The following is a 12,741-nucleotide window of genomic DNA, read 5'->3' as shown; positions in this document are numbered from 1 at the left end:
TTAACAAGCTGAAATGGAAGGAAACTTAGTCTTATGGAAGTCATCTAGAACTCAGTATGTTCATGGCAGGTGTTGTGTCATTGAGGATCCAAATTCTTTCCATCAGGCTACTCTGTCTACTGCAGTTTATTGGCTTTGCAGGGCAACTGGCTCCCCTCACAGTCACAGAATGTCTGCTACAGTCCCAGGCTCTATTTATGTCAGCATCCAGAGGATAATTAAAAGGAGGGCTGAATCTATTTTCCAGAAGCTGCCCAGCCATTTTGTCCTTGTGTCTCATGGCCTAAATTGGGTCACATGCTCATTCTTGGTCAGTTTGGTAAAGAGAATAGACTTATTTAAGAATCAGAGTTTATTCCTATAAGTTATCTTTGTGCTTGGCTTGTGTTTGTGCTTGTCTCTTATTTACAAAGGAGGGCCAGTGAATCTGACTTCCCTTTCATCTTAATAGACCCTGGTTTATAAGACAATAGCTGTCTTCTAAAAGGTGTTTGTGCTCTCCATCTGCCCCCCTTGTTGATTATAATTGACTTGCTCAACTGCTTCTTTTAGGAGGTATTGTTCTTTCCTACCTGACCCTTGTTCTTAAAAGGTCTTGCATGAGGTCCTCTGTGGCCCTCTGCTGTTTTACTTTGAGGCTGTCCACATTCTTAGATTCTCTTAACCTTTATTTTGCATACTTTTCCAGCCCTGATTACTTCTAAACTTGTCTCATGCTTGCCAACTTCCCAAAGTTGCTCCATGTAAGACATCTTTTATTAGCTGTGACATCACTTCCTCCCACCTTTACCCTGCATCAGGCTTGTCTCTTATTTACAAAGGAGGGCCAGTGAATCTGACTTCCCTCCTGGAAGAATGCATTAACTTCCTTTTTCTCTCAATTCCCTCCCATGCACCAAAATAGTTTTGTTAAAATCTTATGTCTAGCTTCTGCTGTGCTGGTGTTCACACTCCATTATTTCTTTCTGGCTCCATCTCACCAATCACTGGCTAATAAATAGCTTTGCCCTTTCCTTGGTGCCTATATTTGTTCATTTCAGTCCTACCATCTTTTAACCTGAAAAGCTCTTACTGGCAGCTCCAACCCAGTCCTCCCCAGCCTACACCTCCAAGTGTTGGTTCAACAAGAAGGGGAAAAAAAAGAAGCAAAAGGAAAGGTGAAACTGGATTCAGGCATCTATTCTGCCACTGTTACTTGAGACTGCTGTTTAGCTTCTACCTATGGAAACATTTGCAAGAATTCTAAACATAGGTGTCTATTTCTGAAGCTGAGGAATTACACTGGGAGCAAATCTTACTGAGGGGGAGAAAGGATAATAAAGTTGAAGTACTAGTTAGAAAGACCTCATGCTTAATCCACAAAGCCAGGTTTTGTTGAAAGGCAATCTGCTTTATATTCATGGAAGTATATGGCAGGGTGGGCAGCTCCAGGTTTATAGGCAACACCCTTCATACTCAAGACTCAGGTTGTTTTTTACCCTTGCAGTCAAAATCCAACCACATTTCTCTTTACCTGTGAACCATAGAATGGCCTCATTTGACCTAACATAAAGTCAAAATAGTGGCTCTATATGAGCAAGTATCAAGAACTCATGAAAATTCACTTGAAGAGCTTGGGAAACCAGTATCATCACCTCAGATCAGTAGGACTCAAGACCATAGCTATAGTATTCTGGCAGAATCTTTTTCTTCACTGCTTACATGTAATTAATGTGAATAATGAAAATAACTGAGCCGAGGAATGAGATAGAAAACACAAGGAATCAGTTAACACAAGCATTAGAGTCTTAAGGGAAGTTCTATATGCAAAAAATTAGACTTTAATGGATTGAATCAGAACTCTTGAGGTGTCGTTTTTCCTGTAGGAAACTTTGAGCTGAACAGGATGCCAGCAAACTATTTACTTTAGCTCCAGGAAATGTGGATTTGTTAGGTAGAATTTACCATATACATGATTATCCAACAAATTGTTTTCACTAGGTGGTTTAATCTTAGAAATTTCTCATGATAATCTATTAGCCACAAGGCTACCTGTAAGGTCAAGCCTAGCCTAAATTTACCCATTGGGGTCTTAAAGTCAAGAAAGAAGGCCATAGCTTTCTTTTCCTAAATGAGATAAAATTCAATGCCTTGAGTTTTAAATAAAAAAAACATCAGATCATTTCCCTCAAGGAACCTACTGAGCCTTAGAGGTCAGCTGGTTGGAAACAAAGAGGAAGGGATTCAAGAAGAAATAAACACAACAATGCCATTCACTTCATTCACACACAGCATATGCAACTTTAATCATCCAAAAGAAAAAGTCCCAAATGTACAAGTGAAAAAAATCCAAACTGTTGACACAGGCTTAACTAATATCAGCTACTTTTATATACAGCTGTATAAGTTCAAAAAAGCTATCCTATATGTATGTACAAAAGTTGTTTATACACAGGTCTGTACATAAGGGTCTATACATTTATTTCCTTAGAACCCTTAGGTGCCACCTCTTAGTGAAGACACCAACACTTCATTCACATATCTTACAAAAAAAGAATGTTTCCAGGATTGACAACACTGTGCATTCTGTGTTCAGACCACGTAGGCTTGATTGGTTAAGATCTTTCCATCATGCAGACCATACTAGATGCCTAGGCCCTCCCTAAACAGCTTTGCAGAGTGCTTCAAAGTAAAAAAGCCCGTAAACCAACCCGAGATGAGGAAGCAGAGTCCTGGCCAGGGTGCTACCATAGGTCCAAGCTTAGGCAAACCTGCCTTCCCTGCTCACTGTCGGTATTCTAATTCATCTACACTTATGACTTTGGCGGGCATGGAGGGCAGGGGCTGCTGTAGCACATCTGAGCCAAACCATTTGGCAAGGCCCACTGGGGAAGTGCTCCTCTGGCTAGGGCGGTGCTCCAGCTGAGAGTGCATGTGAGGCAGGCCTGATCGGCTGGCCACATTTTGAGGGGTCGTCTGAACACTGACAGCTGCTGCCTGGGAAGCAGAGCCCGGAGGATGAAGAACTGTGGGAATAAGAAGGAAAGGTTATTCAGAGCATGAGGGTGAAAGTAGTTCTATATCAGGCCTTGCTTTGCTTAAACCCCATCCAGAAAACTCCAAACAGAATTCTTTACCAGATGATTTATTCTAGAGCTTCTTAAGGAAACTTTATTGCAAAATGCCAGAAGAAAAAATCTTGGAAAGCTGAGCTATTCAGAAGCCATCCACATTGAGAAGCCATCAAAGATCACATGACCACTACTTCCCACAGTAAGTGGCCATATCACAGAAACACCAACGTTAGCTGGTGAGAGGGCATCTACTCTGGACAGTCCCTACTGCTGAACCTCTTGTGGGAAGATTCTCAGCCTCCTCTCCTAAGAGGTAAAGGACAAAAAAAGCCAGAGCACACTTGACTCTACTATTGTTTTACAGGAACAGGAATTCCAGATCACACAGAGGTTGGTTTACTTCATCCTATTCTTTGGTAACACCCTTATCTCAGTCTTGCGAGGACAGTTAAAGAATGAATTGTCAGTGTCAATTCATCCCCTTCACTGGAAAGTAGTCAAAAGTTTTAATCCTATTCAGCCCATCCCCAGATAACCTGGCCCATTTCTGAACTTACCTGAGCGTTGTAGCTGTTGCTGCATCATTGCCAGATGCAGAGGTGTCCCAGGACGAGGGTTCAGGAGAGGGTGACTAGCAGCAGGTAAAGGGTAAAAGGGTTGACCCAAGATTGGACCAGATAGTCCCTGTAAATGAGTCAAATCCATCCCAGGAGGAAGCACGCCTGTTGGGCAGAAGGAAGGAACTGGTGAGAAGTAATCTTAATCTACCTGGAAATTTTCAAGTTTGATTGTACAGTTTTGCTGATTGGAAAGTTCATTGAGAGTGAAGTATACTCAAGTTAGGTTCCTAATCTAACTGAATTGGACCCACTGCTTACCAGTTAGATTGAAAAATATCTAGTCACATCTTTCTAGGGATGAAAACCTCCCAGAGTATAGCACTTTATCATTTCTAGCAACTGTTGTCATGCCAGGTCAGAAACTCACCAGCTTGGAGCAAACTTGGAAGATGCTGTGGATGTACTCCCTGGGCCAGCATCCTTTGGACCAACCCTGGGTGGAGCTGGTGAGCAGGCCGAACGATTGGGACATGGGGGACAAGGGGAACTTGGTGGACAGGGCGGAGAAAAGGTGTTCCTGGAACTGGGGATGCCAAGGTGGGTGTTTTTCTCCCAGCTGCTTTAGGTCGATAATCTTGTTCTTTGGTATAACGGTTGGTTTGGGACAGTGGTGTAGAACATGAAGACCGCTGCAACGTTGACAGTTTGGGATTTGTAGTGGGAGAAGAGTCTCGATCAAGACTGGGCACAGAGTTGGATGAAAGGAGGTTCTCTGTAAAAATCCAAATAGAGCATTTTGTTGGCAAACTTCTCCCAAATACTGTCTTTCCAGTGATCCAGTAAATCTCATTTCTTAGCTCACAATCCTTATTGGATCCCAACAAATTTAAAGATCTGCATGGTAAGGACCATTGCCTTATGAACAGGCCCAGTCAAGGTCACAGGAGTAGTCAGGGACAGAGTTTGACTAGACCCCAAGTTTTCCGGTCTTCAACACTTTGTTGGAAGTTTATTTTTGCTACACTTTAAAAATCCGAAGGCTCTGAAGTTAAAAATGACATAACCCTTTAAGAAGCCCCTGTCTTTATTCTTATAATCCTCTCAACCCAGGAATAGTTATGGGCAAGGGAGCCTGGCATATCAGGCCTCAGTTGGGCACCTTGCTCTGTCCCTATGGCTATGGTCTGGATCTGTGTGGGAGCTAGCCCCGTCCTAGTCAGCTGCTTGGGATTAACATGCTTTTTAGCCTAAGGGGAAAATCAAGTAAGAGTAAAATTACGCAAATCCATCACAACAAAGTTAAATAGCAATCATAATAGCCTAGTAAAGGAATCTTAATTGCCCTCTAGTAGGACCAAAAGGATTTCCTTTTTTTTCCCCCCAGAAGCTGTCTCATAAGCAAAAAGCTTTCACACCAATATTCTAGACCTGTGTAAACCTAAATTATTAGAATCTATTTCACCACATCTTTATTGGTCTCAACTGTGCAACTCCTAAAAGCCTCTTACATTTTCTATATACTTCTACAAGGCTCTCCACAATTCCTATAGGCTTCACTCACTGCACAGACTTTGTTAGACACTTAAGTCTCCATAGACTGGAGAGAACCTTTCAGAAGTAAAACTGGTTTAACTATATTAATCTGCCAAATAAATGTACTATCATTCAACTTTGAAGCCCAAAGATCCGAAACTAAAGCTCATTCTTTCCTGTCTAATACTAGCACTCATACCACTATTAGATTAGTTAGAATTTTCAAGTGGCTAAGAGCTGTGAGCTGGTCCAAACTTTCTGTCAAACACAGAACTGTGGTCCAGAGCAGCCAGGGGTCCTGCCCAGGGCTTTGCAAAGAATCATGTCAGGCAGGTCAGCACTCAAGTCCATTCTCCCTCTGTCACATACTTTCTTGGGCAGTATACCCTCAAAATCTCTGCCATACCTTCACTGGCCTTCTGAGTGTCCTCTTTACTGTCACCAAGAGCTGCTTTTCCAGGTGCTGGCTCCTCCTTGCTTTTCTCTTTGCTCTCGTACATCTTGCGAATCACTGAGGTAGGGGTGAAGGAAGGAGAAAGCTGTGGAGAAAAACAGTATTAGCAATGCTCTAAATACCTTTCCCTAATCAAGCCAGGATTAACTGGCCAAACTACTCAGTGAGCTGAAGAGCCCCCCTTATTGGCTACATGTGGCAGAGGCCAACTCCAATGCTTAGCCTCTAGCTATTGGAAGTAAACAAACAGGATGGGCCATTATAGGCGGTAGCCCCGTGTGTCTCATCCCTTGGTCACAACTCACTGGTATCAAAACCTAGACTTAGTTGTAACATGTAGTTAAAGCACAGAGCTTCAACCTGCCTGTATCTATGGTGACAGAGACCTCCTTATGCAGTCACCACATCTCCAGCCAGGGTATTAGGCTGGGAAGAGGGTAAGAACATGGCCAGAAGTATATTCTGGAGCAAAAGACCTTGTAGCAGGGAAAGGGCATTTTAGAGACAACATCAGAGCCAAATTTCTCTATACAGCAAGTCTTCACTTAACATTGTTAATAGGTTCTTTGACTTTAAGCAAAGCAACTATACTGAGACCAATTTTACCATAGGCTAATTGATATAAACAAGAGTTAAGTTCTCATAGTGGCTCACTGACATTATAACCAAATGACACAGGACCTGCTGTACTCCAGATGTTTCCCACCTTAACTTGTCTACCAGAAAATTCAAAATTATCTTAACTCTCCTCAGTCACTAGGATTCACCATTTGGGGTCATTTGTTCCTATGTACCAATTTCTACTTTGGTAATTTTATTATGCATCCAACTTTTCTCCTTGATGGTAAGAGACGGCATGAATTATGAACAGAAAAACTCCGTGACCTTGCCTTCCAGGTGTTTAGTGTGTAGACCCACTTGGGGTCCAGAAGCACAGTGTAATAGTTTTTTCCCCATCTATCAGCTTTGACCAGGTGATTAAGAATCTGTGGGACAGGAAACTTTAACAAAAAGTAATGCTGATATATGAGTCAGTTATAAAACTAGACGTCACCACAAATAAGCAAACCCCTCTGTCCCAGACTTAATTCATATCACTGAGACCTGAATCTGAGTTTGTGAACTCACCATGTTTCACTGGACACCCCATGATCCTACCCCAGTCACCCCATTGGCTCACCTGCTGTCTTTCACCTCCGTCCTCCCCACTCTGATTGTTCACTTATTTGAACATGCTACATAATGCCTCATGTGCTCTAGCACATACTTGTCCATCTGCTAGAACACACTTTCCCCAATATAGGGGCTTCATCAGAATCCTAATAGGCTGGATCCTGAAAGGGGAAAACCTAAGAAACAGGTATGAAAGACTACTCAATCAGTTATTCCTGTGTAAAGGCACTCAAGGACATTTGGGCTACATAGTGATACACCATAGGTACAACCAAACATGGAGAAGCCTAGAAATCATTTGCAAAGGCAAAGGTCACTGACCATGCTTGTGATGGAGGCTGCGGGGGCGGGGGAAGAGGAATTCCCTCTGTGCACGGGTGCTGGTGACTTGGTCACTCGCTGTTGCCTGTGAACAAACCAAGTATCACTGTGAGCCCTAAGCTGCTTAAACTCCAAGTCATAAAATCACAAAATACTCAAGACCAGCCTAAGACTTTAACATCTTCTTTTCCTTATCCAATTCAATTTCCAAAGCATCGAAATATGCGAAACCACATGTCAAGTTCTGAGGGAAGACAAAAGCTTACTGAAACATGGTCCTGGGCCTTGCAAGAACTTTCATCTAGTGAGGGAGATACTAAAAACCATGGCATGCAGATACTAGGTACCAACAAGGTGTAATGGGAAAATGAGGGTTAGGAGGAATGATGGGATAATTCTATTGAAGGGACTCTGGGAGAGCTTCTTTGGGAAGGAGCTGCATTAAATTGGGTATGACTAATGAGAAGCTACAAAATGGAGAACAATGACTCAGGTAGAAGGAAAAGGTAAAGGTACTTGGGAAGGCCTTGGGACTATAGGGTTATCCAGAGCTGGTGTATAGTTTGTTTATAGACTATACCAGTGAAATGGGCTAAGAAGGGCCTTCATTCTGTGCGCCAGGCTGTACTCTGGACGGTAGGGAGCAACAGTGATTAGCACATGCCTGGCATAGAACTGATGCTCTGTGAGACACTGGTTCAAATACGGTGCCAACAGTTTTAGCTATTTTAAGACCTAGTTACATTCAGCATTCCACACCAATCCTAGTCTACACAGGGACTAGGTCTCTCAAAGTTTAAAAGAACAAACTTCCATCCTCTCCCTGGACATTCTACTTATTTTCTCTTAACTTGAAGGAAAACAGCTGATGAAAATATAAACAGGTGGCGAGAAGAATGAATTATGTGAGCTCATTGACTAATGAAAGCTTCACTGCATTTCAATCATGTCAGATCTTGTACCACAAAGGCCAAAACCCAAGCATAGTCAGTCAATGATTCTGGGAAGTTCTCTGAATCATATGCAGATGGGAATCCTAAACCCATGGCTTCTTTCCAGTCTGTACCACGTAAGCCCCATTGCTGCCATACTGAGACTCTGAATATGACAATGAAGGGAGACAGATCAGGAGTGTTCTGAGTGATTAAGAAACAAATCTGAAATCAGGTGGTTCTGCAATGATCTATGATTTATTCCTTTTGATAAACATACCTGAACATCTACTATATGCTAGCCACTGTTCTAGGTGCTAAGGATACAGTGGTAAACAAAACGGACAAAATATCTCTGGTCTCATTACATTCTTATGGTTGCAGAGTAGAGAGGGGTTACTATGGGCAGGGAGACAGAAAGTAAATAGTATGCTAGAAGGAGTTTAAGTACAATAAAAAAATAAAACAAGGCAAGGAGAAAGTCCTATCTTTTGGGGGCTACAACTATATATATAGGGTTTTCAAGGAGGGCCTGAGAGGCTGACATTTCATCCAAAACATGAACGCTCTACTGACATTGACTTGAGTCTGCTTACTAGTTTCAAGTCAGTCACACTTTAAAAAACTTAAGCTTCTGTATCTGTAAAATGCAGTTATTTGTCCCATCTACTACACAGGGTTGTTGCCAAGAGCAAAGAAAATTCTGGAGTTCAAAAGTGTTTTGAAAGTCAACAAATTATGTCAATGAATATTAGATAACTCCACTATTTTGTAGAGAGAAATCCAGTGACCAGGGGTGGGGGTGGGGCGGGGCTCAGAGGACCAGTCCTGAACTCTGTTTAGGCAGAGGGCTACTACAGATAGGATGCATTTATATAAAGGTACAGAGTACTTAACTGGTCTCAATGTTTTCTGAAAGTGTCAGCATATAAAACCAGCTGAACCAAGACACTGAGACACAGATATGGCAAAATTTAAGTATCACATCAAAACATAAATACTTTTTAATTACCAAGTACTATATAAGCAGGACTAAACTGTCCTTAAAGGCTGGATGGTGGTCACTTCTCGGTGAGAAAAGGGCTATTACTGGGAAAGGGCACATGGAATGCTTCTGGGTAGCTAATAAGGGAGTTTGCTTTATACTAAGCTATATAATTGTTTAATGTATTTTATTTTACAATAAAAAAATATTGCTAACACCCCCAACTTATGATTCATTTAATTTTACTACTTGTTGCAACCAGCAGATAAAACAGGAGAGTGAAGTCCGTAATCGTTTGTTAATGGCTCTGATCAGAAAGCTCATCAAACCCATCAGATCTGACCAACAAACTCTTGATCAACAAATGTGCATCACTGGATAGTCTGATAACAAGGAATCTATGAGAGAGGAAGCTAGGTGTTTTACTTTCCATTATCTCATAAGCATAGCTGCAAATAAGAAGCGATGCTAGCTACATTTGTGAAAACGAATCTTTCAAATCAAGAATAAAATTATATAGGATGAAAAGCCTATGCCCGTACTATAGAATTCAATATTATTTCCTCTACTGAACATCTGGAGTGAGATGGAATTCTCACCATGTACTGTACAACATGTCAGTGTATACAACAGAATTATACTGTGGATAGCTGACTTGCTAATCTGAGGAAAATTAATTTGCAAATTCATACAAGGGTAGGATTAGTAACTTACTTGTTTCTGAATCCATCTCTGGTTCTGTCCACCTGTGGTTTGCCAAAACCAGGCTGATAGAAGTTTGCTGCCTGCACTGCAAGGTCATGTGGTAGGGCCAGCCCCTCCAAAGCTGCCTGTTGCAATTCTAGCTGGCTCATCTGCTGAACAGAAGTGGCAGAGAATGATCAAAAGAAGAATGAGGACAGTCAATGAACTTTATACAAATCTCTCTTTGCTCTCTTAGGTATGTCTGAGAAATTAGATACTGTGGCCTGACTAAACTATGCCCCTATCCACTGAATAGAATTTTAACTATTTATGACTTTAATTATTTACTCCTCTTCTAGCCTTCACTTGAATTATAGTTCAAAATCACTTCCAACAACTATAGCAATTTTAATTCTCCATCCCACAAACAACAATAAGGATGAAAAGCAAGCAACAGACTGAATTTGAGTAAGAGCTCAGCTGGACCTGGGCCGTGACAGGGCTCATGGGCTTGCGCATGCCTTGGAATGGATCTCCAAGTAGCTGCTGTGGTCCTGGTGTGAAACCTGTTGGGAAAGTTACAGTATCACTGAGTGTGAAGACAGCAGTTGTCCATCAGAGAGGCATATCACCAATGCATGCTGTTCCTGAATACCATCTCTTTCGGGAATTACTGACTTCCTTGGCTGGTGATGTCCCTCGTCTTCTGTGCTCCCCACAGTGGGCTATGTAGACCTCAATTAGCACTTAATGACCCAAATTGCTACTGTATCCATTTTCCCCACAAAGTTGTCAGCTTTGTCCTTTTCAGAGCTGAGAACTCTCTCTACCTGTGAGAGAAGAGCTTTCCTAGCCAGTGATTTGGCCCATTATCACCAAGACTACTGATATCAATGCTCTGAGGTTCATACTCTCCATTCTATCTACCTGTGGAGGGAAGACAAAAACTCCAAAGGTTTGACAGGCAGGGACCAGAGTGGCCAGAAGCTATGTAGGGACACTATAAGATTCTGTACACTTTGCTAAGACAGCTTTCTGGAAGTGTTTCTTCCACTTATATTATGATTTAACCACAATACCTCAAAGTTGTGTATCAAGTTCATTAGGTTGGTAGAAAGCCACTACTCTGACTTCTACTCTATCAAGAAAAAAACCTAGAAAGCCAAATTAACTTTCTGGGGTTGAATTCCCCAAATAAGGAAGAAAACTAAAGAGCTGGATCCAGTTTAGATCAATTTGAAGAGAAAAAACTATATCATGAATATATTTATCTAGAGCTCTGAGCAGTTGGATAATAAACTATCTTCCACATGTGTGTCTCCACACATTTCTTTTTAAAGACTTTAAGGATGCTGATGAAAAAAGACTTAGCCAGTTCTAGAGGACAAGTATAACTTTGCAGGGGGGGAACAGGGGTAGGGGGTGCAGCACAATGGGGACAGATGGATAGACGGTATTTACCAACTGGTGATGGTATTCGAGGACGAAGGTAGTCTGCAGAGGCTGCTCGTGTTTGAAACACCTGTGACAAGGGAGGAGAGGGTGCTCTTTGGCCCAGTAAAGATGCTGTAGGCTCCAAGCTCCCCATAAGGCCACTCAGAAGATTGGAAGAAGCAGGCCTCTGAACTGGTGGACCCAGAAGTTCCTAAAGGCAGAAAAGTCAAATCCTTGTGAATAAACCTTGTTCTCTGTCCAAGTCAGAGGTTATGGATTAACTTTTGGAAGCCAAAGATGAATCTCACTCATGCTCCACTGAAGGACTTGGCATGTGTACATGCAACACATTTCTCTGAATGTTCAGCTAGCAACATTTGCTCTAAGTTAGTGCTACAAATACTGGTTAGATACTTTAAGTATCCACAAAAATTGCAAACCTGCAAATTGGAAATCAAAGGCTTACTCTGTCATCTTTTTTGAGCCACCTCCCCATCCCACTTTGAGGTTAACAGTGACACATAACTATATCACTTAGTGACATATCTATCCTCAATTGCCAGGCAACATGGATCATTCTCTAAGGCCCAGAGCAGGACCACTACAAAAAAATAGGTCAGAGGACTACTGTTCAGGACTCTGAGGCCTCGGTGTAAGATTGTGAAGTACCTGCAGGATGTTCTTAGGGACAGGCTGGCCTGGAATTTCAGCAGGGGACATCAAATGGCTTTCAAGGTTTCGCTAAAAAAGTCAAAGGAAAACTGGTTTTAACCTTCTTACACACTTAAGAGATTAATTGGGGACCATGAGAAAGCATTAAGAACTCCCCAGGGAGTTGGCATTTATCAGCAGAATGTCGTCAAAATCAGAAAACTTAGATCAACTTGTTCTACTGCCTTATCTCGATAGGTCTCAAAGAGATCTTAGAAAAGAATCTTCACATGTACATGTAATGTCCACTGAGGGACCCTCAGACAAGGTCTTTTCCTCCCTGTGGTAAGCTTAGTCCATTTTACTGTTTCTAACACTGTGACCAAAAAAGGGGAAAAGAAAATGGTGAAATAGGGGAACACTTATTTAGGAAAAGCCACATGTAGGAATCTTTGATAATTTAGACTTTGGTTTTTGAGGCAACCTTTGCTATCCATTACCTTTAACAAGATTTATGAACCACAGACAGTACCAAAAACCTAGTAAACAACATGCAGGTTTGGCCAAATATTTCAGAGCTTCATATTTCAGGAAATTTAAACTTTATAATCAAGCTGTTTCAAATGTGTCATATACAGGATGATATTTAAATCCTCCATTTTTTGCTTGATTAATGCAGCAGCAGTCATGTTTTGCATCCAACTTGCATTACTCCTGCAGTTCAGTACATCCTTGTGCCCATTTAGCCCTGCCTAAAGTGCTTTCTCTGGTAGTTTCCCTTCTACTAGGTGGAGATGCAAAGGTATATAGCAATGTCCTCAGGAATGACAAATAACCCAAAGATATCCAAGTGTTTTATTGTTGGTTTTGGAATTGGGACTGAATACAACAGATAATTTTAATGAGATATCCTCAAAAGTCATTTAATTCTACCTAACAAGTAGACAACTTTATACTACAT

At 41.6% G+C, this 12,741-nt stretch overlaps 1 protein-coding gene across 6 annotated transcripts in view; it reads right to left on the bottom strand.

Annotated features, from left to right (window-relative positions):
* Window positions 1-2,256: 2,256 nt before the first annotated feature.
* Window positions 2,257-12,741, bottom strand: part of EIF4ENIF1 (eukaryotic translation initiation factor 4E nuclear import factor 1) — a 40,679-nt gene continuing 30,194 nt past the window's right edge. For 3 of the 6 annotated variants that reach the window (XM_016129537.2, XM_016129538.2, XM_016129539.2), the window contains exons 11-19: window positions 11,799-11,870; window positions 11,157-11,340; window positions 10,182-10,261; window positions 9,726-9,868; window positions 7,095-7,179; window positions 5,553-5,685; window positions 4,041-4,385; window positions 3,611-3,775; window positions 2,257-3,005 (exon numbers count right to left, since the gene is read on the bottom strand). In XM_016129537.2, coding sequence (XP_015985023.1) covers window positions 2,764-3,005; window positions 3,611-3,775; window positions 4,041-4,385; window positions 5,553-5,685; window positions 7,095-7,179; window positions 9,726-9,868; window positions 10,182-10,261; window positions 11,157-11,340; window positions 11,799-11,870 — 1,449 coding nt within the window. In that variant the 3' untranslated portion in view covers window positions 2,257-2,763. The remainder of the gene's footprint in view (window positions 3,006-3,610; window positions 3,776-4,040; window positions 4,386-5,552; window positions 5,686-7,094; window positions 7,180-9,725; window positions 9,869-10,181; window positions 10,262-11,156; window positions 11,341-11,798; window positions 11,871-12,741) is intronic. The other 3 variants (XM_016129540.2, XM_016129541.2, XM_016129542.2) reach the window with 3 other exon arrangements.

This window comes from Rousettus aegyptiacus, unplaced genomic scaffold, assembly GCF_014176215.1.
Source record: "Rousettus aegyptiacus isolate mRouAeg1 unplaced genomic scaffold, mRouAeg1.p scaffold_m13_p_5, whole genome shotgun sequence".
Classification (NCBI taxonomy): Eukaryota; Metazoa; Chordata; class Mammalia; order Chiroptera; family Pteropodidae; genus Rousettus; species Rousettus aegyptiacus.
Note: the sequence above shows the minus strand (reverse complement) of the source record. Positions and strands in the feature narration are given on the sequence as shown.